The sequence below is a fragment of the Coniophora puteana genome (assembly GCF_000271625.1).
Source record: "Coniophora puteana RWD-64-598 SS2 unplaced genomic scaffold CONPUscaffold_4, whole genome shotgun sequence".
Classification (NCBI taxonomy): Eukaryota; Fungi; Basidiomycota; class Agaricomycetes; order Boletales; family Coniophoraceae; genus Coniophora; species Coniophora puteana.
This window is the reverse complement of record NW_006913056.1, coordinates 192,430-219,518: the sequence shown is the minus strand read 5'-3', so window position 1 is coordinate 219,518 and position 27,089 is coordinate 192,430. Positions and strand designations below refer to the sequence as shown.

Sequence of the window (27,089 nt, the reverse complement as noted above, 5' to 3'; positions counted from 1 at the left end):
TCGTATCTGGTTTGACATAAGCAGCGACGAAACCAAACGGTCCTCTCCCTTAAAAGCGCCCAGATAGTAGCGACGAGTTAATTCGAACATGACCCACAGGATTTGGGTTGCGTCATCGGGCGCATACATCCATTGCTAATCCTCCCATCCAGGCGTCAAAGCGTTGGCCTGCGCGCGACGGCCCTTGATCACATCCGCTGCGCACACTGCTGTAGGTCAGCTTGTTTCTTGTCACAGGAGGCTTGGCTGTCCTGCTCGGCCAGTTACTCATTCAGTCCTCAAAACACCAAGGAAGATAGGACCTTTAGGCTTTGGCCGGACGTCATTGACCACGACAACTCCCCGAAAAGGGGTCAAGTTCAAGTCAATCTCCGCCGCGCGGGCCGCGGCCGCTCGCCATGAGAATGCAGAACTCTGACATGTTAAGGTCCTCAGCCTCATGAGCGACCCCCGAGGTTGCCCATGACATGCTTTGTGCGCCTCTTCGACTCTGGAGGATGCCAGATCCCTACCATCTGTAGCGTATGACAGCACCCACGCATCACCAGTCACTGCCTATCACTGCCCCCACACCCCGCAGCAAGAAATGATTCGCCCATAGAGCGCCTGATTTAGACAGACGCGTCTCGTCGGCACAAAGCCCCTGTTGCTTCTCTGCCCCCACGCATAAACCTCATCACGTTTCGGAGCCCTAAAGTCCCGGCTCAATACTCTCCGCTGGGAAAAGGCCCCATGACTCCTCTGACCTCCAGCAACATAAAACCACAGTCCCCTGAGATGTTCGGAGTCCCAATCACCCTTCACCATCATGTCGATCATGTCGATCATCCCCGAACAAATTCCCGATATCTCGGTTGAGGCGCTGAGAGACGCCGTCTCCAACCTGCGCGCGCTCGACGTCGCCGCCGTCACAGTCAGCGTCTGGCTGCTTCTCAAGGTCGCCCGCATCGCCCGCCGCCGCATCGTCGCCACCAAGCTCCGCGGACCGCCGCGCACGAATCTCCTGCTCGGCGAGGGCTACAAGGTCAACGACAGCAACGATCCCGGCTCGCTCTATGAGGCCTGGGAGAAGGAGTATGGAAGCGTGTACGCCATCCCGTCGACAATTGGACTGTCCAAGGTCGTGCTATGCGACACTAAGGCGGTTCAGCACTTTTACAAGTATGAGACGTCCCGATACGAGCGGTCGGAGGTGGGGAAATTCTTGGTGCATGCACTGGTGAGTCCATTTCAGTCGTTCGCTCGCTGTGCTGTTTCTTGATATTCACGGCGATTTCGAAGGTCGGAAAAAGCGTCATCACAGAAGTGAAGGAACCCCACAATAGGTGCGTAGTATGTCATTTTCGACGACGTGGCAGTTCTCAACGTGTCGCTAGGCAACGCAAAGCAATGACCCCGGCGTTCAGCAATGCTTCTATCCGCAATGTCACCAGCACATTCTACGACTCTGGCTACAAGGTGCGTGAATGCATAAAATGCAAGTGACCGATCTGACGGGGCACAATGTTTTTAGGTGGTGGACGCCTGGTCTTCCATTCTCGAGTCTTCGAAGGATAATGTCATTGAGGTGCAAGGCTGGATGAGCCGTGTTTCGTACGTCTTTCAAGCATCTTCCTTCACCAGTAACCATGAACCTGACCTCTCGTAAGGCTGGACTCAATCGGTATCGCTGGCTTCTCCCACGACTTCGGAACGCTGGATGGCAAACACTCTGACGTAGCCGAGATGTTCGACAAGTTCTCGTCGAACCCGCCCTCCTTCGTCTTCAAGATAGGGTTGACCCTCGGGCTTCTCTTCCCGAGCCTCATGAAGCTGCCCAGCAAGCGGATGCAGCTCAATCGGGAGCTTAACACGGCCCTCGGTGGTGCGGCATCGAACTTCATGCAGCGTATGCGCCAGGAGAAGCTGGGACTTACGCCAGGGCAGGAGGACAAGTCGGTTATTGGACTGCTCGGTGAGCGTGGTCTGTGGTCTGAGTCGGAGTTGATGTACTGACGAATCCCTCAGTCAAGTCTCAGTCACCTGGCGCAGAATTGTACATGTCGGAGGAGGAAGTGCTTTCACAGATTAAGCTACTTCTGGTCGCTGGTTATGAGACCACGTCAAGTACGTATATGTTTGCCTGGTTGATTGAACGCTCTGACACGTTTGCCTGTCCATCCAGTCAGCTTATCCGTGAGTAAAGGCGAAGCAATGAAGTAACAAGCAAACGCTGACCTTTCGTAGTGGGCTCTGGCTGAGCTTTCGCAAAACAAGGGTGTCCAAGACCGCCTCAGGGAGGAACTTTCCCAGTTCACTATCAGAGATCCGACATACGAGCAACTAACCAACGGGCTGCCATATCTCGATGCGGTTATTCTTGAGACACTCCGCCTTCACGGACCCGTACCGGAAACTGCTCGCATGGTGCGTCCAAACTCATTCTATCACAAGGACCGTTCGCTAACATCTCTCCCATCGGCGAACAGACTACGGAAGACGACGTCATCCCGCTCAGCGACCCCATCAAGGACGCGTCGGGCAAATACGTCGACCACATCTTCGTCCCCAAGGACACCCAGGTCACCGTCTCGATCGCGTACATGAACCGCTCCGACAAGTACTGGGGCGCCGACGCGAAGCAGTTCAACCCGGCGCGGTGGCTCAACCCCGAGGGGCTCGAGACGCGCGCGCGGGAGATCCAGGGGCACAAGCACCTGCTGACGTTCATCGACGGCCCGCGGACGTGTCTCGGCAAGGCGTTTGCGCTCGCGGAGTTTAAGGCGGTGCTGGTGACGCTGGTGCGGAACTTTGAGTTTGATATGCGGGATGCGAAGGCGCAGATTGAGGTCGCGAGGGGCTTGTTGCCGCGCCCTAGGGTGGTTGGGGAGGGGAAGGTGGATTTGCCTCTGCGCGTTACACGTCTGTGATGGATCGGCAACCGTGTTCGTGGTATTTGACTTGGTGTTATTTGGATGGACTCAGTTTTTATTGCATATGTAGCACTCATTTATTACTGTCGTACGCTATTTATTTGCATACACTCACCTCTATCTCTCGTGAATAAGACAAAAGAACTCTTTGGACATTGTTTGACTACACTGTTCGGCTACGTTGCTGAATAGAGATGGATTACTGCTATCTTTAACCCAGAACGGCCTCTTGTTCTACGCCCTCGGCCTTCATTGTACGCTCCCGGGCCACCGCCTTCCAGAACCTTGACCGCACCTGTCTCCTGCCCCAAGTCCACACATTCAAGCGAGAAATCCCCAGCAGCCGAGGAACAATGCGGGCAAGTATCATGGCAAGGCCACTCGCATCATCCAAGTTTTCCGTTTCATGCACTATCGTAAGGAAGCGAACGCGGGTGCTTGAGGGAAACGACGATTCGCTCCCTTGAAGCGAGGCTATCGCATCAGAAGTAACTGAAATCCCGACGTCAAACTTCCTGAGCTGAGGGAGAGTCTGTATGACTGTAATGGCCTCCTCCAGGGCTAATGGGATGTGTATAGGCCAGAGCGCCAGCTGCCCGAGAAGTGGCCAGCTGCGTAGGAGTTCTAGAAGTTTTGACGGACTCGATGGATACGCGGTTTTTAGGAGGTTCTCCGCAATACTGCAGTTTTAGTTGAGTGAGCATTTGAAAAGGTCGAAGCAGATGTAGCCACGAGGTGCTGTCCGGGGATGCAAGACCGTCAATTCGCGAGGAGCGCAGATCGCGAATTACGAATGTGTGCAAGCTGTCGGAAGCCACCGTGTCAGAAACAACGGCAGCTATTGAAGATATGGAGAACGATGTCATGGAGCAGGAGGAAACTTTGAGATGGCGAAGGAGTGCCAATCGCCGGCTTGACCGATCGCTACATAGACGGGACAGAGACTTCGTGGCTATCTCGAATGAAGGAGTGCTGAGGTTGAGTGAGTCGAGTATGCGAAGGCCAAAACAATGACCATTGTCAGGCCAGCTCGTCTCGGCATTCAGGTCAAGTTGTAGGTTCCTGAATGAGGGAAAGGTCGCGATGTGCGTCAATATATCTGTACTAAGGGGGCCGCAACGAAGAGAGCTGAGGGTTTTCCAGCAACAGATAGCACTTGTTATCAGGGTCATCTTTGAGACAGTCAGGTTCCTGAACAATGTTGGAACAATGTATCACCAAGGCCACCATTTCCTTTGTACACGAAACTCTCTACCGCAGGACAGCGGGACCACAGCAACGGTTCCAGATGTGGTCTTGTTTCCCTGAAGAGCATCGTGATGATTTCCTCGGAATCCGCAGTAATCTTGAATGTTTGGATGTTTGGACCTAGATAGATTCGATCCACAAACCCCGCGCCTGAGAGTGACCCGTTGAAGAACACGGTGATTTCCTGTAGGTTGGGAAGCAGGGCAATTCTTGGCCAAGGATGCGCAAACATTCGTCTCGTTGATGAAATCTTCATCTTCGGTAAAGTGTATCTTCAGGCTTCTAACCTTTCTACTGTACGATATGAGAGTGTCCCACTCGTCTCGGACCATTGATCGCTGAAATTCCTGAGTCCTAACACGAATTATCAGCCCGATGATTAGCCTACACAGTAGCTAGACTTACCAAGTCATTACAGCCCACACTATCTTTTGGGTTGACGTCGAAGAGGTCTCCAGGTAGGACCCTGAGAAGGCCTTCAAACCGGTCGAGGCTGCAGTAATGGGCATCCAGAGCAGGTTCCTTGAGTGTCAGGCAAACCCGCGCAAGGCGAGATAGACTTGTTTTGTGACGATGGAGATTATCGACTATGACATTGAGTAGTTCGGGCGCCTGTAGACAGGAATGCATGATACCTTCATGTCAACAACAACTGGTCACTGAACAACGTTCGCAATGTCGTGCGATTACAAGGTGGTGGCGTGGGAAATGATACTGCATTGACACCGAGGGCCTTAACCTATACAAAGGCTGTGTTCTGCTTCAAGGTCTCTGCTAGGTACAAGAACTTTTGGTCCCTCAAGCAGGCTGCTGGTACTATCATACTTCACTTACGCCTCAAGAGAGCCTTAACTAACTCTAAAGCTGACTAAAATTTTGATTTTAGAGCCTCACCCTCAACTTCCAAGTCGTAAATCACGACCATCACCAGATTAATGCCTTCCTCTGCTTGCTCTCACTCTCGGATGACCGCTGTGCCCTCTCCACATGCCAAATCAGCTGGCTACACCCGAGCTTCTCCTACTGCCCTACTCGCGGCCTCCGAGCCATCCGGTCGAGTCTCCAGGCGCTCAGCGCAAGCAGGCTTAGCTAGTGGAAGACGTCGTAGTGAGCCGTCCGAGGAAGTCGAGTCAGAAATAGCTCTCCCTCCAGCTCCGACGTATCCCGGTCCTCTCGTCCTTCCAGGCGATGACCTCGCTGAGGACCCAAAGTACCCCACGCAATCGCTACGTGCATGGCTCCGCCTGAAGGAAAGAAATCCCATCACAGACGAAAAACGAACGGTTTACGTGGTTTCTCCACCAGCTATCGACTCCAGCGTCGACGACATGGAAAAATGGGCTGTGCCCACCTACGTCAAACGCAATCAACCCCAGCTAAATTCTTGGCTCGGCAGTCAGCCGCTCACAGAGGACATTATCTCCTACATCAGAGCCTTCTTCACCGGTCTCCCCGTCCGCCGTCTCGAGTCCAGCCTACAGTTCAGTCGCTGGGACGATAACCCCAAATCTTATATTGGACTTGAATGTCCGACTACCTCCGAAGTCATCGGCATCCGCCACCGTGCTGACCCCACTAGGCTCTTCCCTCGCCAGCTAAACCTAAACGATCTCCTCGACGCAGCGTTAGAAATCCTTCCCGACGATGCCTACTGCATACTCCTCCTCATGCCGTACGACCTCTATGAGGACGATGCCGACGACTTCTGCTGCGGCCGCGCCTACGGCGCTAGCCGCATTGCTGTCATTAGCTCGGCGCGATACAATCCCGCGCTGGACGCCAGCCAAGACGTCAACGAGGCCCACGCATGGCCGCTCAGCCATTGTGCAGAATACGTGCGCTCGCTCTGCGCCCCTTTGGCTGCTTCGAAACCCAGACCCAAATCGTCTGCGCTTGTTATCGGCTGCGAACGAGTCGACTCAAACACGCCTCTCGGCGCCGCGATACAAGCGGCGTCTGAAGCACTTCCCGACTCGCGGGAAACGTATCTTCTGAGGGTGTGCCGCACGGCAACGCACGAGCTCGGCCACTGCTTTGGGCTTGACCACTGCGTTTACTATGCGTGCTTTATGCAGAGCACAAGTAGCGTTGCAGAGGACGTGAGGCAGCCGCCGTATGCGTGTGCTGTTTGTGTGTCAAAGCTGGGCAGGGCCACAGGGAGCGGGGAGGTGGGACATGTTAGTGCGTTAGCTGACGTGTGTGAAGGACGGAGCGGGGCGGGATGGGCTGCATTAGGAGCATGGGCCTCGGCGAGGAGGAGAGCATTGGATGGTAAAGGGGAGTACATTGCGGAGTGAGTGCGTTTAGATGCTTAAAGCGTCACACTGTGAATGCGGTGAGATCTACAAGAAGTTGGGATCCCAGCCGCTAAATAGCCAGAGACAACTCATGCCTGTTTTTGGCCAGTATAATTGAAACATATATATCAATGCATGTACAAGACAGTCTGCCAGTCTGCTTATAAAAGATAGACACAGCGGATGCGATCGAGAACTGTCTCACTGAACTGTCGTATTGAGTATGTGGGCGAAGCTGAGAGTAACAAAGATTAAGATGTGAGTTCTTATATCATCTAAATGGTAAGAACAACCAAGTAATATACAAGCAGGCAGAGCTAGTGAAAAAACTTCGGAATAAGTCTAGTAGTATATGAGAGGCAACGCGACTAGATACCCCGAACGATACCTTTCCAGGAGATCAGAGGACATCCACATCAATACCGACTGCCTGGAGGGATGCCAAGTCTTCTGTACCATCATCTAAGCAGTGCATGATATTCTGCAGACTACTAAGAAATATATTTATAATATGATCCCTATAGTGTATTCCCTTCAGGGAGAAGCAGAGATGCAGGTCGAGATAGTGGGGTTATTCAACACTGAGTCAAATGACATGTCATCTTCTTGTGAGTCGGGATGCTGACTTGTACTAATAGTAGGGGAGGTTGGACGGAAATGTGAGGATACATGACAAAGTGATAATAACTGTTCGCTGTTGTACAAGTAGGATCCACTAGTCGACCCCACTTGTGCAAACACAACTGATTCAAGTTCTGTATCTTCTGACAAAGGTTCTCGAGTAGACCCAAGCAAACTGAGCGTGATACGAGACATCATGGCCACGGTTATCCTGAAATTGACGTTAGAGATACCTTTAGGAGAGAGACGCCTAGCTCAACGTTTTGGACAGTCTGAGAAGATCACTTCATGAGCTTAGTGGAGGTAGGTACCAAAACCCGCTTACTGTCCAGTAATATTATTGAGGCCGTATGGCTCCGTATTGATCATCACTGTCAAAGCCAAATTTATTGAACATATTACCCTTGAGTTGGGACCAGTTAACGTTCAAAGACTTCGCGGAGTGAACGTCACGTACATATAGTAAATCAGACCATCGACCATAAGCCTGTAGCAAATAGAACCGATAGTATTAATCTCCTTCGCATAAAGATCGGGTATTGTCCTCCATAGAATGAGTGTGATAACGATCGTGTCATATGTCATAGGGATCCATGCAAATGAGGAAGCGAGTGTTGAGCTTGCTGGTGTGAATACGAAAGAGCAATAAGCAAGACGCAGAAAATCTTACTTCAGGGTATTGAAAATCATTGTGCAGGCTATGTGGTCCATTCATACGGTTGTTGATCACATCAATCGGTGTCGCAAGCGTGAACTACTTACAGTGAACAGCCGGTGTATGCATAACAGCTGCCACAGAAAATCCATGATGAGCGCCCTAAGAAAATGAAATAAAAAGTTTGATAACACTTACGTGCGCCATGAATCATCAGCCAAATTGCTACCGCCAGCCACGCGACATGAATGAGACCTAAAGCAGAAACCGCCACCTTATGGTTGTTATACAGTGCAGCTACTCTGCGATGATATTGGTTGTTCAGTATTGTATGGCTTCAATCAGAGGGAACCAGTCGTACCTCACGAGCATCATAAGTTCAGCAATCTCTACTGCCAGGGCAAGCATGACCCCTTCGTATCGCGCATAGTGATCACACCTAGAATACTGTAGGCAATGCCTGCTGAAATAACGACGTACAGACTCACTCCTGAAGGCAAAAAATCACATTGATCACTTGTGACGGCCACGCTTAGTCCAATCACCCGTGATTGACAGATTCACCTGTAAGGTCCAGCTAGGCAAAAGATATGCTGAAGAGGCAAGATCCATGTCAGCTCAATGTAGAGCGCACACAGGTATCATCGTACCGACGAGACTAACAATAAAACCCAAGGGGGTCAAGTACCGATTCTGCCAGGGGAATGAAGATTTTAACGTCAGATTTGGCCCGAGAACATACCACAATAAACAGACAAGACACTGGAGAAATCATCAGGATCTCAGCATAATACTAAGCCTCTCCAAACGCACTCGTGTTTTTAGGATGCATCCACACTAGTTCTATCTTTGAGACCTCAGTAAAATACTCGCTGAAGTTCTAAGAGAACTCACTTCGTCAACCAAGGTCAGGACATGGTCCCAAATTAGAACGGTGAAACCGAAGTATGCAACATACTATTCGAGTTAGCTGAGAAGCATCGTGATCAGACAACGAAACACCAGTAGCACTCACAATCGTCGCACGCCTGAGACACATGCTTCGGTGAACGAGCCCCTAGGAGAGGAAAGGCATACTCACGCATCGAGAGAGTCCTCGACCTCAAGGTCGTACTGTGTCTCGTTGAACGTCCACGAGGAAGTTATAGCAGCCATGGTGGCGAGTAAAGTGACAAGTCTCGATAGAAGCGTCCGCACGGGTGGAATATGGGTTTTTTAAAGGAACATGGTCCGACCAAGCGCTGACATTTGGGGTCTTCGCCTGCCCGCAGCATCCACCATGTACGCCCTTTCGTACATGTTTGGCGATATCCAGGCGTCCAAAAGTTCCAAACACAAAGAGAACGTGTTTGACATACATGAAGCCTCCACAAAGGCTATGCCTCTGAAGTTGCTTCGCCGAACTGTCGGACTCCTGGTGAGTGTCCAAGCATCGGAGAGGAGGAGCTGCGGACGGTCCACCGCGCCAGCGCTGTGATGAAGAACAAAGGAAATTACCGGTTCAAACGACCTTGTCCAGAAACAGTCCATACAAAGTAGTTACAGACGACATTTACAGCGCCTAGTGGCGTAACAAGCCTAAAAATAAGCACCTTCGCATTTACGTTAGATCTTTGGATGCACGGCAGTTGACCCGAGTGACCGCATCTTACAGCGCACGTTCTCGGCACCATACGGATGTATTCTGAAGGCGTACACAGAGCGACTCTTTCGTGCGTGTGTACCTTGTTCAGTTCTACGCGGGAATGTGAGAGACAATTGGTTGTAAGAGGGAGGATTCAGGGATGACCGTGTTCATCAACCTGGACAAGCCAGCTGAAGAAGGGAGCCACAAATTGTCGCGAAAGCGCCCGCGAGGACGGCCCGCCAGCGGACCGAAATATTCATCAGCGCAGCAATGGAATCCGTTGGACTCAAACGTTTTGTTCGAAATGGAAGTTGTTGATAACACAAATGTTTGATTAAGCAATTCATACTGGTACATGTGAACAGCTGTTGTACAAAATCGAGACAGAATGTGTAAAAGTACAATGGATGTCGAATTAAGAGATAAGTGAAAAGGGCATGCACAAAGCCGTCAGTCCGGCTGCAGAGGAATGAGGGGAAATCATCAGATCATCGATATCATATGAGCCCCGCGTTGGACGCTTTGCGCCTGAGCTTCCCTAGCACGGTCTTCTCGCCGAGTCCGCCGCCCATCTCCTCGGCGATGGCGGCACGGCCTATCGAGTCGGCACTCATCCCGGAGAGTACACCCATGTCAACGGGGTCGGTGACGCGTTCTTCAATACCGCCAGCATATCTCTTCGTCCATCTCCAGTCGGCGAAGCCAGCCTCCTTCAGCTGCTTTGAACCCTTGAAAACATTGTAGGTGTTCGAGTTGGCGAAGTACTCGTCGATCTGCTCGAGGGGACGTCCTGAGGTCTCGGGGTACATGAAGACGATGAAGGGGATGACGAAGAGGTTGAGTGCGAAGAGGAGGATCATGACACCCCATCCAATGGATTGGAAAAGGAAGGGCTGAAGGACGATCCATCAGTTTAGTTTCATAATAAGATACTGGCAAAACGCACAGTGATCATGGTGACAACACCATTACCAATGGACCAGCCAACAACGGACCAGGCACCACCTTTAGCGCGGACGAAGGTGGCTATAATTCATGGTCAGGATTCCACGTTATACAAGTCATCAATTTCTCGACTCACGGAAAAGCTCGGTGGGGTACAACCAAGGCGTGACGAGCCAGGTTGCACCAAATGTACCAGTGTACAAGAATGTGAGCGCAACCACAGCACCGCCGTAATGACGGTTCAACGTCTCCTGGGCAACTGAAGGCATGATACGTCAGAACAAACTCACAAGACTCGGGGTGAAAAATGAAACTCACACTTGTCCAAGATTCCACCGAGCAGCAAGAAAACAGCCATGGCTGCGGCGCCCCATACCATGGTACTCCTGCGACCAGCGCGATCGAGAGTGAAAACGGCGAAGAGAACGCAGAACATGTATGAGATGTTGTTGTAACCGGCAAGTAATTTTGCATCGCTCTGGCTGAAGCCCGCTTGCTGGATCAGATCGATGGCTATAACGCGTCATGCCGTCAGCTTTGCAACGTGCAAACGCAAAGGGAGACGCACCATAAACCGTAATGACACCAATGCCAACAAGTTCCTGCATGATCTGCAGCCACACACTGAGCACGACACGTCGATGAAGCTCCTTCTGCTTCACGCTCTTCGGGAAGAGCATGCGCCAGTACGAGTTGTCACTTTCGCGCGACGCGTCATCCCGCACGCTTTGCACGATCAGGCGCAGCTCGGCGTCGACGGAGCCGGAGCGGGTGGCTTCCAAGACAGCGCGCGCTTCGTCGATGCGGCCAACTTTGGCGAGATAGCGGGGAGATTCGGGAAAGAAGGGAACCAAAACTGAAAAGGGTACATCAACAAACCGAAGGAAAACGTAATTAAAATGGACGTACTGAGGATAGCGAGCAAGAAGACAATCTGGAGACCGATGGGCGCGCGCCAGGCCATGACCTGGTCAGAGCTCATACTCGTGAAGCTAAAGAAACGAATGTGTGAGCTCATGTCAACCAAATGATCATTAGGTACGCACATCTCAATCCAGTATGCGAGGGCCAAACCAAAAATGTTGAGGAAGAACTCAATAGCGAGGAAACTTCCGCGGGCCTGGTGCTCAGAAACCTCACTGCTCCAAACAGGGATGACTGCATCAATGCATCCGACGCCGAGGCCGGTCACGACGCGAGCACAGCACATCCAGGTGATGTTCATCGCGCTCGTCTGGAACGCAGCACCGATAATTGATATAACGACGCCGATAATGATTGCGGTGATGCGTCCCGCGCGATCAGCGATATGTCCGCCGAAAAGAGCTCCGATCAGGGAGCCGCCGTAGTAAACCGAGACGATGCCACCGAGGGCTGCGCTATTGCGAGGTGTCGAAGAAGGATATATCCCCATGCGCTTGAGGTAATCGTCGTTCAAGTTGACTTGAGACATAACACCCTGGTCATATCCCTGTGAATGTGCGCATATAGTCAGTAAAGTAGCGCATATAGTTAGCGAAAGGAAGGCTACGTACGTAGAAGAGGATAGCGAGGCCGGCAAGGAGGTTGATGGCCAAGTAATAGCTCTTCGGGTTCTTGAACTTGAGCATGCGTTTCGGCGAGTAGCCCTGCCGAGGTTTGTAAGCATTATGGAATAAAAAAGCGATTCAAGAACATACAGGTAGATATTTGCTGAGCCACCACTCCGGTAGCACTTCGACCACCAGATCGCCATCCGGATTTTCGACGTGCTCGACTTCGCCTGACGCGTCGTCAAGCTTGTCTGAGGGATGAGCCTTCTTTTCTTCGAGTGAATCCTTCTCCTGCTCAAGGGAGGTAGAAGTTTGGCGCTTGGCATAAGAAAGTGACCGGACGTTCATAGGACGACTGCCTGAGTCGCCAGAGTGAGAGATGGTGTCGGGGGTAGGGTTGCCGTCTGGCGTTACCGAAGACATGACTGAATAGATGTCGGCGGCGGAGGAGGTATAGCCTGATCAAGTACAAGCAACTAGGGATGTGCTTGAGATAGGTATCGAGGGTAGTGATGCACGAGAAGGATGTGCGGGGAAGGCTGAGTTCGTAGCTGGGAGGCGAGGGAACTGGTAGTTGGGTTCGGAGCAGCAACATTGCAGGGCAGGTCTTATAGGATTCCGTAGAGGAGAAACTCCGTGACGGACGCAGACGAACGGGATGAAGCAGATGTGGGCCTCCTGTAACATGAGGGACCCGTGTCAGGAGAAGACGGATTGGTTTGGCTGTTGACACACCTTCTATGCAGTACGCCAGAGCTCAGGGGAGCTAAAGATAAGGTTCTGACCTCATCCATCGTTGTATTAGGGGTCTCGACGTCGTCCTTCCACTCCTCAACATCATCGTGTTTCGAGTCTCGATGCTCGCACGCGAGCTATCTCAGGCAGCGGGCTTCATTCATCTTGCTGAAATGTCTTGTCACGCACCATAGCTAAACAGAAGTGAGGCTTGCATTATCCTGCAAGAGCACCAAGGATGAAAGTAAACCGGGTCGAATGGTTTAGAGGAGGCGCGTCCAAAAGGAGGAGGAGGTTGAAAGGACGGTCCCCTAAAACCGGAAACGCGTGTCGCGTCGGACCTCCACGGCGCGCTGCCCACCCTAACGCAGCCACTTCTTCCTTCATGCCTCCTAGCACATGAAGTTCACCTTGGCTTTGTTCATACCTGTTTCATACACCATTCACACAGTGTAAAACCTCCAGGCGCTCAACTAAACCCTATACCTCAGTCGTCGCGTCTCAGAACGTAAACGGCCCGTGAAAGACATCACGATGACACGGAATTGCACATCGAGCTACGATGCTCTTCGATTCACCCAGCAGGACGCGCCGCTTGATTCACCTGAACTCGCCAACTCCACTGATCGGCACCATCACATGAAAATAAAAGGCCTAAAGCAAACCTATACTCGGCAATCGGCATGTGCGAGTCCGCCACACTCGTCTCACGTTTCATTAACCGGCAGCCTCATTGTCCTATTCGTGGTCTAAGGACATGAAGGTACGCTCCACCAATTTCACCTCCTATATGCCCGAGATGAAAGCCGTGATGTGGTCCCTGTCCCGAGCCGCCTCGAACGGGTTGATGAACCTCGATTCCATAGGCAGAGGACCGCGTCGGGAAGGCGCAGGCGCTCCGGACCCGCGTCCCGGGAGGCCCATGTGCTGATACCCGCCCCGCTCCACGGTATGGTAGACGCATGCCGCGCGACATACTCGTTTCTGCTTCCACGGCCTCCGACTAGTTGTTCCTTTTCACAGATCTTCGAGTTGCTCATAGGGCAGCCAGCTCTCGTCGAACCAATGGTCTGCTGGGAGCGTATCGGCGGTAGACGCATCAACGTTTAGGCCCGGTCCGCACTCACGCCCTCTCCCTGTAGGCCCAGACATGCTACGGAACGGGTTGACAGTTACGTTCGCGACGAACGGCGAGGTTTGAGGGTTGTTCGCGTTCCACAGCATTGGGACAGCTGGGCGACACTCTTCCGGCGGATCCATACTTATCAGAGTGACGCTCTTTGCAAACTGCAGCTTCTCATTTCACCGACTATCAGTACATGACGTCTGTGCTCCAACCGGACACCCAGCGGCACTCGAATAGGCGGTCTACTGCGATACGAGCGCTTAGAACTTTGGCGGCACATTTCGCTCCAGGGCATGATCAACACGCCTAAGGTCCATCTTCGACACCTTGTCATATGCCCTTCAGCTGACCATCAGCCGACTATCATATCGCCGCCTTCGTGCTAAGCAACCCTCATTCTCGCGACTCGGATCTTGACTTCTTCACCTTGCAAGACGCCGATTTTCTCGTAATATCAATCGTACACTCGCCTGCCAGGCTACAGGCTCTTTCGGTAAAATTCCTCGAACAATTGGTCGCACATGGTCCAACAGCGAGCGCGTGAGGCCCAAAATAACACCCGGCGTATGTATGCCTTGTACAGTATTACAGTTCCCACTTCTTACGCCAAGTCACGGACCAGTAATCCCGTTCTTCGATTTACCCTCGGCTTGTTATCATCCAATCAACCATACACGTGTATCCAATCCCGGGGTTCCCTCAAAATATGAAGCGCCAAAAGCTCTGCTGATCCAGATAGGAAATACAAGGCACAAGCTGAGGGAGAGATACGCCACTATCGTTCGGCTACTCGCAGCGCATCAGGTTCTCTCGAAGACGCGGCTTTAGCACGAATTCTCCTTGTGCCTCAGACCTCTTTCTTCTCTGTTCTGACCATTTAGCTCGCAGCGCTATCCTAAACTTCGAGCTCATATCCATCTTTTTGCTGTCTATGGGAGCACCGTTAATTAGCATAGCTTCTTTGCAAGTCTGGTATTTCGCTCAGGCGAGCGAAATACCAGATGCGCTGCGATTTTGCTTGGGAATTAGCAGACTCCTCCTGTATAGACCTAAAAGTGGTACCCTCGTTAGTCTTACGTTGGCTCATGTGGAACTTGTAGTCGGTGGAAGTCAACGGTAAAGATTTTTTCACCGTACGGCGGGCTGACGAAAGGCGCATTACTGATTCAGTCAATGTCCTACAGGTAAAACGCCGAAAAATGCATGTTCCTTCTAACGTTCGCCGCTCTGCCACATGTAGCGCAGCCTCGGTAACGGTTATCATGTGAACACTGAAATAGACGGAAGGTGTCTGTGGTGGCGCTCGATGCACAGGCATCGTATAGATGGTGTTGTCTACACGAGGTAAGACACGCAGCCGAAGCTAAGCCGTAGACGAACGTAACTAACCGAGCTGAGTAATGCATAAAGACAGCCCCAAAACTTGTCCCACTCCGCTAGACAGCAGCCACTGCAGATAAATTTTATATAGATTTCCTTAGGTGCTATCTACCGTGACTAAATTTACTCCTCGAAACTTCGATCGTTCCCTGTCTCTTCTGAGGTAAACTGAGGTAACATCTAGTAAAGTGAGGAAACTTGTGAGTAGGTAAGCGCATTAGGCAGCCCGTTGGTTATGAACCTTGGCCAAGACAGCGACCCAAAACGGTGAACGGTCTGCTCTAACCGCGTACGTCGAATGGTCCTCTTTTAGAACCTTGGATAAGCGAGGGACGAGTTGGACAAGGAGGGTGCTCAAGGGCTCGACGTCTTGCGTGGCATCGGTTGCGTCAGCATGTTCTATAGCTAAAGTATCTATCTGTGCATTTGATGGTAACGGGAGTTTTTCTCTGACGACCAACATGATCGCGTCCGTCGTCATTCGAATCCCAATGCCTAGAGTCTCGAGCTTCGGCAAAACCTGTAACAAGTTGATTGTGTCTACAAGCGTGAGCGACGTTGTGATAAACCAGAGCACGAGGGACCTGAGATGTGGCCAACTACGCGCACAGTCGAGCAGTACGCCGACTGGAATAGGAAAATCCTCTCCATAAGGTGAGTGCGTGTATCTGAGGTCTATATGAGTCAGCCGCTGGAAGGGGCGCAGCGTTTGAAGCCATGCGGAGATATCGCGACCTGATATACCTGTAGCTCGTCCTGTGCGTCCAGGAAACAAGCATCCATCGCGAATGATGACCTTCTGAAGGGTATGATGGAACACATATGAAGCCATAACAACAGCGAGCGTAGATAGGGAAGAGGTAGACATCGAAGTTGACTGTACTTCGAGGTGACGAAGAGATGCCTGTGGCGGATGCGCATGAACCCCGAGTCGGAAGAGGCTTGCCAGTGCTTTAGATACTTTCTCGAAGGAACAATAATCGTGAGAGTCAACAATCAGCGCCTCAAGCGCACGTAAGCCAAAGCAGTAGCCTTCGTCCGGCCAATGTGTCTCTTCGCTAAGAGCAAGCCGCAAACGATTAAAGGATGGCATAGCAGCTACATGCGATATAGAACGGGGCTCTAGAGGGCCGCAATTAAGAGTCCGAAGATTTGGCCATCCGCAAATACTGTCCGTGACAATGCTGGACGCGTTCGGATATTCGAGGTTCTGATCGTCGGGCCCACATTCAAATGCTTCCAATAGGGGGCAACGGGAGAATAAAGGGGCTCCACTACTCTGCAAGCCTTTAAGCCATAGCTCTGTGTTACAATCTTTGATGACCAAGGATTGAAGCTTCTTGCCGAGACAAAGACGACCCACGAATTGACCAGCAGATCCCATGTGGTTGGCCAACACCGTAAGCTTTAGTAGGTTCGGGAACAGAGTAGCCACGGAACAATGCCAGCCAAGAACCGTACAGACGTTCCATACTGAGTCCATATGACTGTCTACAAACTCGATCTTGATATCCCTGACCCGAGTTGTGTACGATATGAACATGTGCCACTCGTCGCGTGCCATGCGCCTGTGGAAATTCTGAGTCTCACAGTGAGCGATTAGAGTTGGTCAATTAGTAAAACGCCTTACCCAGGAGTTAAACCCCGGCTGTTCTTGCTGAAAGGGTAGAACGTCTTCAGGAATGACCTCGAGCAAATCTTCGAAGCAATCCATCTTGTAGTAAAGAGCGTTTAGAGCAGGTTCCTTGAGTGACGTACACACACGAGCGAGACAGCTTAGGCTGGTCCGATCTCCATCGAGTTTCTCGATGATGATGTCCAGAAGTTCTGCAGTACCCAGGCAGCGGTTCATGTTGGTTTCCAGAGCTTTGCTTGATGGTGAGGGTTCGAGGCAACAGTGGTGACCGTGAGAAAGGCAAATTAACCACACCAACGCGTACCCCTCCTTCGGATGCAATCGATCTGCGCCACTCTCGACAGTCACTTTAAGTTGACAAATTGCGTTTACATACGACAGCGTTCATCTACACCCATGCTCGATTTATGGTTATATTACAGTATCGTAACACGCAAAGGCAGGTCCACCTTGCTCTCTCCAACTACACGCGCACGGAAAACAAGCCCCTGGCCACCTTAATCTTCGCATCCGCATCCCACATATCAAACGCAAAGTTCCTAACGAGTGTCGACAACACCGCCTTGAACTCCGCGGGCGCGAATGCCTTGCCAAGACACGTCCGCGGGCCGTCGATAAACGTCAGCAGGTGCTTATGGCCCTGAATTTCTTTCGCGCGCGTTTCAAGCCCTTTGGGGTTGAACCACCGTTCGGGGTCGAACTGCTTCGCGTCGGGGACCTATAATTTCTCAGAGCGGTTCATGTATGCCATTGAGACGGTGACATGGGTGCCCTTGGCGATGGCGTGGTGCACAAGGTTGCCGTGTAAATCTTTGATAGGATCACTGACGGGGATGACGTCGTCCTCTATAGCCTGAATGGATGTATGGAGCGGTAAGAAATCCAGACATGAGCCGAGTATAATGTTATACGTACGATGCGAGCGGTCTCCGTAACAGCAGGGTGAAGCCGTAATGTCTCCAGCACAACCGCGTCGAGGTATGGTAGCCCGCTGGTGAGCTGATCGTATGACGGGTCTTTACCGACGAACTGGGAAAGTTCCTCCCTCAGCTTTTCCTGGACGTCTTTGTGTTGCGCTAGCTCAGCCAATATCCACTTTTACCCATGAGCATCTGTTTATTTATCAGCTTGTCAAGGTTACTCACCGACAAACTGACTATTTAGGGACATTTCAGCATTCAGCATTGAAGATTCGGTGGAACGAACACGTACTCGAGGTGGTCTCGTAGCCTGCCAACAGAAGCAGCTTGATCTGAGACAGCACTTCTTCCTCCGACATCTGCAATTCTGCGCAAAGCGAACGAGACTTAACTATGAGTTTCAATCAAGAGAACGTCTATTATCAAAATAATGGACCTACCGAGTAATCCGATGACCGACTTCTCATCCTACCCCCGGATCATACCTAGCTCTTCTTGGCGCATTCGCTCCACGAGCTCCTTTGCTGCACCACCAAGGGCGGCGTTTAGCTTCCGGAAGAGTTGCATACGACCGGTGGGCAGCTTGATTATGAATGGGAAAACGAGCCCGAGCAGAAGCGCGGTCTTGTGGACCATCAAAGGTTGTTTTTCGACAAATTCGTCAAATATGTCAGCAACGTCGCATTGCTTGCCGTAGAGAGCTCCAAAATTATGCGAGAAACCGGCGATTCCAATGGAGCCGAGCCTGGGTGAAACACTTATGTCAGATTTAGAATGGGAGATGCCTTTGGAGGCACCTACGAAACATGGTTCATCCAGGTTTGAACTTCGATGACGTTGTTTTCTGACGCATCAAGGATGGCAGACCACGCATCGACGACCTGATAGCCATGTCATTTTGGCTGATCCAGATATTTTAGACTGTAGTAGCTGTGCTCACCTTGCAAGCAGATCCATAGAATAAGGGTGTCAAATACGAATAGCAGCGTTACTAAACGCTGGAGCCATTGCCTTACGCTGCCTGTTTAGAACAATGAACGCCTAACAACGAACGAGTATGTAGGCCACATACCTTCTGTGATTGTCCTGAACCGCAACAATGATGCTCTCGCCTGTCTGCCAGTCGCAAGTGAACATCCTACCCCGGAAGACAATAGCAAAGACAAACATACCGAAGCCTTTACCGTAGGTTGGTTCACCTCCGGTCGCGAGTAACGCGTCGTCTCGTAGTGGTAGAAGTGCGCGACAGCCTTGGGATCACATAGCACAATCTGGTTCATCCAAGCAGTCGAAGGGATCGAGTAGATGCCGCCGTACTTCTTCTCCCAGCTCTCGAAAATTGCGGCCGGATCGTTACTCTCGTTGATGAAATGCCCTTCGCCCAGGAGGAGATTTGTCCGCGGCGGACCTGGGAGGCTGGTGGCGACCAGGCAGCGGCGAGCGATGCAGCCGACTTTGAGGAGGAGCCAGACGCCAAATGAAATGACGACGGCGTCCAAAGCGCGCGAGTTGGAAGAGACTTCGAGAAGCGGTTCAACTGAGAAGCGAGGGAGTTCCTTGAAGATGAACGACATGGTGTTGGAAATGTTTTGAGCATCCGTACTTTGAAAGGCATCCTCTTCTATGCTTTTCAAGAATCCTGAACTGTCAGAGACGATTCCTCAGCGACGTTTATTCCCCAGACATGGCGGACCAAAAATCATCGAGAGAGCGTAGGCAGAGGCAATATTACCTAAATCGACGGGGTTCTCCGCTGTTCCATGTTCCAAATACTGGAGTCATACGATGAATTATGACACCTACGGCTCCGATACCGGAGGCGCGTGAGATTGCGTTCTCATTCTTGCACTCTGGCCGAGGCGTAGCCGGTGCAGAAGCCTCCCGCTTGAGTTTCTTTCTGTGTCAAAAGCTACTTTTCAAACCGAAATGGCTCTAAATGGCCGTTTGTTTGCATTCGTTTGAGCAGTAGCCAAGCAAGACTTTACCAAGGCCACCTAGATGATTTAGTGTCATAGCTGTTTTGTAGGAGAAATCGCTGAGCTCACATCTATCTCGGGGCCTGGGAGGCTACGGTGTCGTAGGAAAAAAGAAAACTTGCTTCGGCGAATCCCGAAAATTAAGTCCTTTCCCCAACCTTTCGTTGTTCCTTCCATTCAGCTTCGACGTTCAGGATCACTTCACGAACACGGTGCGGGAATTATATGTCGGAGTCTACATTGCCGTCGTGAGGACATTGGGAAAGTGTATTGGCAGGCGAAGTTGGCGAACCATTGTGAGCCTTGTTGTGAGCAATTGATTGTGGGTGCTCATTGAGATAGGGGCTAATTTCCGACGGAGAATAAACAGTACGGAATCATCCGAACCCGATCCCCCAACATGCTACCGCCTCGAGTCTCCTTGCACTGCTGTCTGTATCTTTCACTATTGAGCTATCACTGATGGTTGCAGGAATAAAAATGAACTCTCTGGCTCTGCAGAAAGAATAATATCGCGAAGAAAGGAGCGTCTCGATCAGCACATCTTCCGTCTTGCAAAGGTCTCCAACCTGATTCGGAAAGATCCAGAGCTGGTCCGGGACTTCAAAGCTTCACGTATCCCCTTCTAGCATTTCATCACACTAATCAACAGAGCAACTTGAAAGAGACCAACAAGGTCATTTAGCAGTACGCGACATGGCAGCACCCGCTCAAGAACCCAGAGTCTGGTTTGGTGAGCGATCTTATCTGTTTGATTCCATGCACTCGAGACGCTCACTCCCCAACTCGAACAACCGCCCGCAGTCACCGGTGCATCCTCTGGCTTCGGCCTCGAAGTCACCAAGGCAGCCCTCGGGCGCGGCGACCGCGTCTTCGCGACGCTCCGTAACATCTCAGCTCTCGCGGAGCTCCAAGCGCGCTACCCGTCCACCCAGCTCCAGCTCCACACCCTCGATGTCACGTACGAGTCCGCGATCGGACCCGCGTTTGACGCGGCGAGAAGCAAGTTCGGGCGCGTCGATGTCGTGCTGAACAATGCTGGGGTGTGCGTCGTGTCCGAGGCGGAGGGCATATCGGAGGCGATGGCGAGGAAGTAGTTCGAGGTCGTATTCTGGGGCGCGTCGTACGTCACACGAGAGGCGGTGCGAACGTTCAGGGAGCAGATTCCACCCGGGGGGAAGCTGGGTGACGTCGAGGACGAGCATCGAGGCAACGGCGGGGGTTGCGCATTATGCTGCTGCGTGCGTCGAGACTTCGATATTGTATTTGAGGGATGGGGTTCACTGAAACACTGGCGGCTGACCTGTGTAAAGGAAATCAAGTGAGTTTGTTCGTTCGCCACGATTGTACACACCTTTGATATCCGCCTACCATCAGCCCTTGAGGCACTAACAGAGGGGTACACACAGGAAGTGGACAAGGCATGGAACATATGGGTTCGTCCTCTTATCTTTCTCACCTCTTCCCGAACCGAGCCAACTTAACCATGGTCTCCCCCAGTTCACAATCATCGAACCGGCCCTCTTCAAGACTGGAGCTCCCGGCACAAACATCCTCGAGCCCCCGCACCCCGCATACACGAACCCCGAGCTGCCCGTGAGCAAGTTCCGCACGGGGTACCCCAACGAGGGCATCTTCACCGGCGACCCGCGCAAGTTCGCGAAAGTCGTGCTTGACCTCGCGGATGTCTCCGACGAGCACGAGTGGCCGTTCTGCGTGCCGCTGCACCGCGTCGCACTGGACGCGGCGAGACGCAAGGGTCAGAAGTGGCTGGATGCGGCGGAGAGGGAGGGCTGGAGGTCGGATGATATCTACATTGACAAGGCGAGTACTTAACGGGTATGATCCTGAGCGTGTAATCCACCGTTGTACATCATCCTATCACACTCACGCCGTGTTCGTTGATGGGTTCAAACTAATTCCTAGACCCTCGGCAGACGATCTATTGTGACCATCTGGCGCTGTTAAGTGAAAGTGGTACTAGCAAGACCCTCGGCGTAAAACCACCTGAAACACCTCTGTATCCTCATGATACAGTCACAATATCACAATGCCCGCTTCCAACAGACGGCATTATAGCTCGCTCCACGTTGCCATCCTCAATCATCGACTGTCACTCCATAATCCAACGACCACACGCCGAGTCCCCGCTAACCTTCCACTGCAACGCCGATCAAACTTCAAGTCTCGAATATTCCCTTCAAATTGGCATAGAATCTCCACATAGGTTCATCTCAGAGATACTGAACCGGCACGAATCTCATTTCATTGCATCATCAAAACAGCTACAGGCACCAGTCCTCTCTCGCCAACATAAAGTCCTTCACCCGCTCACTCGAGGTCAAACACCAACGCCCTAACCTCGATCGACTGCCTCTGCGGCGCGTCCGATGGACTCGTCTTGTCCTTGAACGACGTGTGCGGCGCCAAGCGCGCGACGCCGTCCTGCGAGTCGAAGCACTTGATCAGCGTCACCTCGTCCGGCGTCTGCCCCGAGAGATAGTGGAAGCGGTGCGCGGCGCTGTACCGCACGGTGAGCGTGCCGCCGACCTTGTGCGGGTAGATGAGCCGCATGGGCGCGATGTCCGTGGCGGTGTTGAGCGTCCTCCAGTCGCCGAGCACGAGCGGGTCGTGTGCGACTGGGTTTTCGATAGGTCTGGGTAAGGGGGAAGGAGGGGTAAGTCCGGCGGGCACGCGACGTGGTATGCTTTGGGGCTTGTTGGGTGCTTACCTCCAGACGTTGATGATGCGCCAGCGGCCTTTGATGAGGCGGTCGGCGTCGGCACCCATGTGATCGTAGACGCGATGGATGGCGGCCTGGGTTGTCTGATCGCCGTGGACCCAGCGCTGCAAGTGCAGGCAGTAAGTGATCACGCCAACCTCAGACCTACAGGTAACACTTATGCCTACCGAAGGTCCCCTGTAGCTCTTGTCAGCCAGAGACTCTGGCGTCGGAGGTCGCCTATGTACCAGTTAATGTGAGCAAGTTTCATGCAATACCTTTCGGCACGATTTAGGATTCACATACCTGACAGTGTGGTCAAACACAAAAACCCTCTTCGCGCCCGTCTGCGCCTTCAACAGCTCCTCGATCTCCTTATAATACCCGCCCCTGATCGCCTCCTCATCTTTGAACTCCCTCTCCTCGCTCGGCAAGCGAACAAACGCGAACCCCGTGGTGTCGAGCGAGAACGCGTCCTCTTTTCCACGCGTATCGTGAATCGTGACCTCGTACGGCCTCAGATTCTCCTCTATGTTCGACCGAGGCACGCCCGCGGGCGGCTCGCCGACGTAGTAATAGGCGTCTTTGCCCGCGAAGTAGCTGAGCGTGCCGGTGACGTCGCGGGGGGAGAGCGTTTCAATGGCCATTGTGGTAAAGATCAAGATAAATGTGAGTAGTTGCAACTTGTGAGGATGTAGTGGACCTGTTCTGGATGTCGTTGCTGAGGGTATAATGACCCTCGCCTTTATACCCGTCGACATCGCGGACAGTTTGTCATATCCCGGTCATGCTCAGTAATGCATTTATTTTAAACATAGAAATGAAATGACCGAACACAAGATTTTGCTTGAATCTTGGACGTAGTAGGTATACGAAAGTGTCCGGCCCTTCGCGTGGCGAAGTGAACGCTCCTGACACAAATTCGCTCAAACCTTCGACCTAGTAGGCATGCGAAAGGGCCCGAAGCGCGATGAGAAGACTTTCGACCATCCGCATTCTGGATGGCGACATCCGTCTGAGAGGGCGTCGGGATATTTGTCATTTTGTTTTGACATGACGGCTGAGAATCGGCGGCCTCTCGCAGCTCGCAATGTGGCTGTGCGCTCACTGGCTCCCTCCCGTCGGTTGGATCGGGGACCTGCATCCGAAAGTTTAACAGCTGTGTCGCAAAAACCATAGTACGCTCCGGCTCATAAGCTGAAAGATGGTCAACGGTGGCCCCAAGAGCCAATTCCTGCCCTCATATCATTGTCAACCAAAAGCAACCAAAAGCCAGGGTAAATGCTGAACTTGACACGAGTAGTACCCCCCGCCAAACCTTGGTTGAACTGTCCAAAACGGCCGACAAGGAGAAGCGCGTTGGCGACACACCGAGAAAGAGCAAAGAAAGAGGCTGAATCACAGCCATAATGACATGGTGATGTGAGGGAAAACTCAACTATTGGACACGATTGACCGTGGAGATGCCCACTTCCGCGCCTTTGGTGATTATAATGTAAGCGTATAATTACAGATATTTGGAATCGTTTAGAGGTCGGACCTGTTCTCCTGAAGGTTAATGTCAATAAATATAATAAACCAGGTCGAGAGATGGTTAGTTGGCCAACCAGTTGCAACGGCTCAAACACTACGCTCGGATGTGGAGATCTTCACGAATGGGGCGACATAGTCGGAGCCGAAGAACTAGAAAGAAAAGGACAGGAGAAGGAGGGTTGCAGGTGGTGTGGCCATAGCCCACTTCCAAACCCTGAATAGCCTCGCAAACCACCCCCAGCACACAACCACGCGCATAGAAGCGGCACCTCGCAGTCACGCAACCTAATCATCAACACACGATAATAGTCCATTAGAGCAACCCGCCCTACGTATATCGCAAGCAAGCACACATCAACCATCCAGCCAAACATTCACAATCGTCTGTCAAGCAAACTGTCCAGACTATATAAGTACTACGCATTGCATTTAAATCTCTCTTCCGAGTCCAGTTCGATGATCAATTTTAGGTATATCAAATCAAGTCATATCAGACCGCGGATCCTCAAATGCTCGGCGTTTGCTTAGAGCATAGCAAAGAGCGAGCCGAGGGCGACGAAGAACGCGGCGCCGGCGGGGACGCCGATAGCATCAGCGGAACCGGAGCTGCCAGAGCTGGAGCCGGAGCTCGCAGTCTCCTTCACGTCCGAGGGCGTCTGGCCGTCTGCAAGTGGTGAAGAAATCACACGTGAGCACACGCCATCTCAAAGAAGATGTGGATAGAGGTAAACGCACTGGTGAAGTCACCGCCGCAGTAGCTCGCAACGGAGCTGTTTGTGCCCGAGGAGAGGTACGACGAGAGTGCGGACTGGGAAGCAATCGTGTACGCGGCGTGCGTGCAGTCCGAGCAAGTAACGTTCTTGGGGATATTGGGGACCTGGCCAGCCTGGAGCTGGCTGAAGAGGCCGACGATGTTGGTGAGCGAGAGCGTGGTGGTGGCGTTTTGAATGCCGTAGAGCGTCTCGGTCACGCAGTTCTGCGATGTCGTGGTGCTGATGTCACAAGTCAGCATCGTATGATCGGAGCAAGGGAGATGTGATATAAATAGGCACGGAACAACCGCACAAGTGGGGCAGAGAAAATAAAAAGGGACAAGAAACTCACTCTTGGAGACAAGCAATCTGCCTGACGACAGGGTACGCCTCCTGGACATAGGGAATAATCTCCTGCGCGTTGGACGAGCTGATGCCGAGACCCTGGAGGTCGCTCGAGCAACCGCTGGTGACGTTGGTGACGACGTCAGAGAGGGTCTGGTTGGAGCACGCGCCGACGCTGCAGACGCCCGAGAGCCACGAGTTAATGGGGCTGATGACGGAGGTCGAGGAGCTGTTGGCGGTTGCGAGGGGGATGAGGCCGGCGAGGTTGAGGCACGAGCCCTCGGAAGACGTAGCGATGCTCGCGAGCGTGGACTGGCACTGCGACGAAAGGCTGTTTGTTGTACGTCAGTCGGCTGTTTGGAAGCGAAGGAAAGAAGTGCGGGGAAGGGGCACGCACGACTGAGCAGAGGCGAAGCCGGCGCCTGCGAGAATAACTGCTGAGGAGACCTTCATGATGTTGCGTCGAGCAAGTAAAAGGAGGATTATACGGTGGGTGAGTGTAAGGTTAAGAGGGAGGAAGTCGTGAGGGAGTTTTTGTGAGACGGGGGCCTTATATACGGGCGAGCGAATTGCACCGGAATGCTGACCAAGCAACGCCCTAGACTTGGATCTGTGGCCGATGGATTGCTCGGCGACCTGTCTCACACTGCGGAGAATTGCTTTATTTTAGCACAACCCCTCCATGCGTCATCAAACATACCACACTCGAGTTTCAGAACAGCGTCATCGTCTTTCAGGAGGCCACACTTTGTTACACTTGCTGCTGCTGCCCCCTAGGAAGGATCTTGCGACGTGCTTGGCATGCTGAGGCCGTGCCTCGCTCGTCTCGGCCTTTTTTTGTTATTCACCGCCTGGGGACCTGTTCATTTCGCACTCCACACACAACTGCGCCTCCAACCTGCACCCAGCCCATCTCCAACATTTCCGAGCGCCTCATAACCCGACGATCCTCCAGCTAGCCAGTGGCTGCTGTTGTCCATTGACTTCATGCAAGTGGACAAAACTCGCCGTGCCCGCTGCTCGACCTTCCAGCCTTCCCTGCTGCGGAGCACACAGCAACCCCGCGACGCGCGTGGTCGTCTGCTCAAGTGTTCTCAATCCCTCGCTTCCTCGGCGGCAGTAGACCCCAGAGCGTGCCGCGATTGGCTCGGTAACCCCGGGCGACGAGCCCCTGGCTTGCGGCCAACGATGGCCTTCAAACGACTTGACGGTCTCGACTCTCGTTTTGAATTGCGCCTACGGAACTTCGACGTTAACGATGCCCCTTGCTATGTAGCTCACTTCGCGTCTTTATGTACTGCGGAGGGAGGGTGTGTTCGCCTCCTCACAAAGTTGACTCTTTTGTTCGCCATGCTGCATCTGTTCTCAGGTCGAGTGCACCCTCGTTACCGTCGAAGCTCGCCCAGCAACATACAGCGACACCCATTCACCTTCTTTTTCGCATCTCTTTCCCTTCTCTCTTCTCTCTGCACGATGCAGAGCACGCACGCACCGCGGCATTCACCCTCAACACACCCTACAAGTATGCTCAAACTCTGCGCAAATGCCACACTGGTGCACACTGCAGCCCGGAACTGATGCTCATCACAATCATCAGTCATCGATCACCGCCCGATGCTTTACACTTCCAAACCCTCTCTATAGCAATCATCATCGAATACAGCACCGTAACACAACACAGCATGAAGTACTTGGCATAGCACCGCCAATACATTGAACCGTTGTCTTCACGATCAGCGATTACATAAGTAAGCGCCCTGTTACCACCGCGGTTTAGCGCTCGAGGATCCCGCTCCGCCACCGCCAACGCCTATGGTAAGTACATGCCACATCGCACATTGTGCATTACGTCCGCTTGCTCCCTACCCAACATCATACACCATCTACGAATCACCCGCTCTGCGCCTCGCGCGCAATTCAAGTACACGCATTTCCGAGAAGCCCCGTTGATCGACGTGGCACACGTACAGTACAGCCCAACCGCTCGGGTTGGAAGACTGGGCTTGAGCGCTTGAGCTTGAGCCTCGACCCTATTCGGACGTCGAGAATATCTAGTTAACGATTCGAGTCCCGCGAGCTCCGAGTCGGACGCTGTCCTCGCCACCGTTCTGATCGTCTACAACAATC

The 27,089-nt window shown here is 52.4% G+C and overlaps 11 protein-coding genes across 11 annotated transcripts; 4 read left to right on the top strand and 7 right to left on the bottom strand.

Annotated features, from left to right (window-relative positions):
* The first annotated feature begins 76 nt into the window (after positions 1-76).
* Positions 77-3,064, top strand: CONPUDRAFT_120725 (cytochrome P450). The gene is made up of 9 exons (XM_007768453.1): positions 77-1,219; positions 1,282-1,325; positions 1,377-1,458; positions 1,514-1,593; positions 1,650-1,954; positions 2,008-2,106; positions 2,165-2,175; positions 2,227-2,406; positions 2,469-3,064. Exons 1-9 carry the CDS (start codon positions 809-811, stop codon positions 2,907-2,909), a joined length of 1,653 nt encoding a protein of 550 aa, XP_007766643.1. The 5' UTR covers positions 77-808; the 3' UTR covers positions 2,910-3,064.
* A 235-nt stretch (positions 3,065-3,299) lies between these two features.
* On the top strand, positions 3,300-4,424 carry CONPUDRAFT_135965 (uncharacterized protein). Its single transcript, XM_007768452.1, has one exon. The coding sequence runs from the start codon at positions 3,996-3,998 to the stop codon at positions 4,218-4,220; it is 225 nt and encodes a 74-aa protein (XP_007766642.1). The 5' UTR covers positions 3,300-3,995; the 3' UTR covers positions 4,221-4,424.
* Positions 4,425-4,945: 521 nt separating this feature from the next.
* On the top strand, positions 4,946-6,602 carry CONPUDRAFT_135964 (uncharacterized protein). Its single transcript, XM_007768451.1, has 2 exons — positions 4,946-4,973; positions 5,047-6,602. The coding sequence occupies exon 2, from the start codon at positions 5,096-5,098 to the stop codon at positions 6,455-6,457; it is 1,362 nt and encodes a 453-aa protein (XP_007766641.1). The 5' UTR covers positions 4,946-4,973; positions 5,047-5,095; the 3' UTR covers positions 6,458-6,602.
* Positions 6,603-7,504: 902 nt separating this feature from the next.
* On the bottom strand, positions 7,505-8,888 carry CONPUDRAFT_71383 (uncharacterized protein; the record flags this gene model as incomplete). The annotated part of the gene is made up of 11 exons (XM_007768228.1): positions 7,505-7,701; positions 7,841-7,867; positions 7,932-8,035; positions 8,095-8,172; positions 8,222-8,223; positions 8,397-8,426; positions 8,476-8,495; positions 8,547-8,613; positions 8,692-8,703; positions 8,749-8,761; positions 8,815-8,888. The coding sequence occupies 11 exons, from the start codon at positions 8,886-8,888 to the stop codon at positions 7,505-7,507; spliced, it is 624 nt and encodes a 207-aa protein (XP_007766418.1).
* A 969-nt stretch (positions 8,889-9,857) lies between these two features.
* CONPUDRAFT_135963 (uncharacterized protein) lies at positions 9,858-12,260 on the bottom strand (the record flags this gene model as incomplete). Its single annotated transcript, XM_007768450.1, has 10 exons — positions 9,858-9,955; positions 10,025-10,253; positions 10,307-10,386; positions 10,442-10,564; positions 10,624-10,818; positions 10,874-11,161; positions 11,215-11,297; positions 11,352-11,776; positions 11,841-11,933; positions 11,985-12,260. 10 exons carry the CDS (start codon positions 12,258-12,260, stop codon positions 9,858-9,860), a joined length of 1,890 nt encoding a protein of 629 aa, XP_007766640.1.
* Positions 12,261-13,096: 836 nt separating this feature from the next.
* Positions 13,097-14,004, bottom strand: CONPUDRAFT_135962 (uncharacterized protein). Its single transcript, XM_007768449.1, has one exon. The coding sequence runs from the start codon at positions 13,670-13,672 to the stop codon at positions 13,352-13,354; it is 321 nt and encodes a 106-aa protein (XP_007766639.1). The 5' UTR covers positions 13,673-14,004; the 3' UTR covers positions 13,097-13,351.
* Positions 14,005-15,295: 1,291 nt separating this feature from the next.
* CONPUDRAFT_151695 (uncharacterized protein) lies at positions 15,296-16,930 on the bottom strand (the record flags this gene model as incomplete). Its single annotated transcript, XM_007768448.1, has 2 exons — positions 15,296-16,657; positions 16,709-16,930. 2 exons carry the CDS (start codon positions 16,928-16,930, stop codon positions 15,296-15,298), a joined length of 1,584 nt encoding a protein of 527 aa, XP_007766638.1.
* A 247-nt stretch (positions 16,931-17,177) lies between these two features.
* On the bottom strand, positions 17,178-19,208 carry CONPUDRAFT_151694 (cytochrome P450; the record flags this gene model as incomplete). The annotated part of the gene is made up of 8 exons (XM_007768447.1): positions 17,178-17,432; positions 17,478-17,567; positions 17,630-17,809; positions 17,860-17,870; positions 17,927-18,001; positions 18,120-18,379; positions 18,436-18,515; positions 18,807-19,208. The coding sequence occupies 8 exons, from the start codon at positions 19,206-19,208 to the stop codon at positions 17,178-17,180; spliced, it is 1,353 nt and encodes a 450-aa protein (XP_007766637.1).
* Positions 19,209-20,298: 1,090 nt separating this feature from the next.
* CONPUDRAFT_80900 (NAD(P)-binding protein) lies at positions 20,299-21,170 on the top strand. The gene is made up of 4 exons (XM_007768301.1): positions 20,299-20,316; positions 20,382-20,931; positions 20,988-21,046; positions 21,111-21,170. Exons 1-2 carry the CDS (start codon positions 20,307-20,309, stop codon positions 20,705-20,707), a joined length of 336 nt encoding a protein of 111 aa, XP_007766491.1. The 5' UTR covers positions 20,299-20,306; the 3' UTR covers positions 20,708-20,931; positions 20,988-21,046; positions 21,111-21,170.
* A 125-nt stretch (positions 21,171-21,295) lies between these two features.
* Positions 21,296-23,038, bottom strand: CONPUDRAFT_100918 (uncharacterized protein). The gene is made up of 4 exons (XM_007768446.1): positions 22,639-23,038; positions 22,342-22,572; positions 21,546-22,266; positions 21,296-21,431 (listed from the first exon to the last, which is right to left on the bottom strand). Exons 1-3 carry the CDS (start codon positions 22,977-22,979, stop codon positions 21,942-21,944), a joined length of 897 nt encoding a protein of 298 aa, XP_007766636.1. The 5' UTR covers positions 22,980-23,038; the 3' UTR covers positions 21,296-21,431; positions 21,546-21,941.
* Positions 23,039-24,155: 1,117 nt separating this feature from the next.
* On the bottom strand, positions 24,156-25,486 carry CONPUDRAFT_120715 (uncharacterized protein). The gene is made up of 4 exons (XM_007768445.1): positions 25,360-25,486; positions 24,970-25,293; positions 24,601-24,857; positions 24,156-24,529 (listed from the first exon to the last, which is right to left on the bottom strand). The coding sequence occupies exons 1-4, from the start codon at positions 25,413-25,415 to the stop codon at positions 24,390-24,392; spliced, it is 777 nt and encodes a 258-aa protein (XP_007766635.1). The 5' UTR covers positions 25,416-25,486; the 3' UTR covers positions 24,156-24,389.
* Between the last annotated feature and the right edge of the window lie 1,603 nt (positions 25,487-27,089).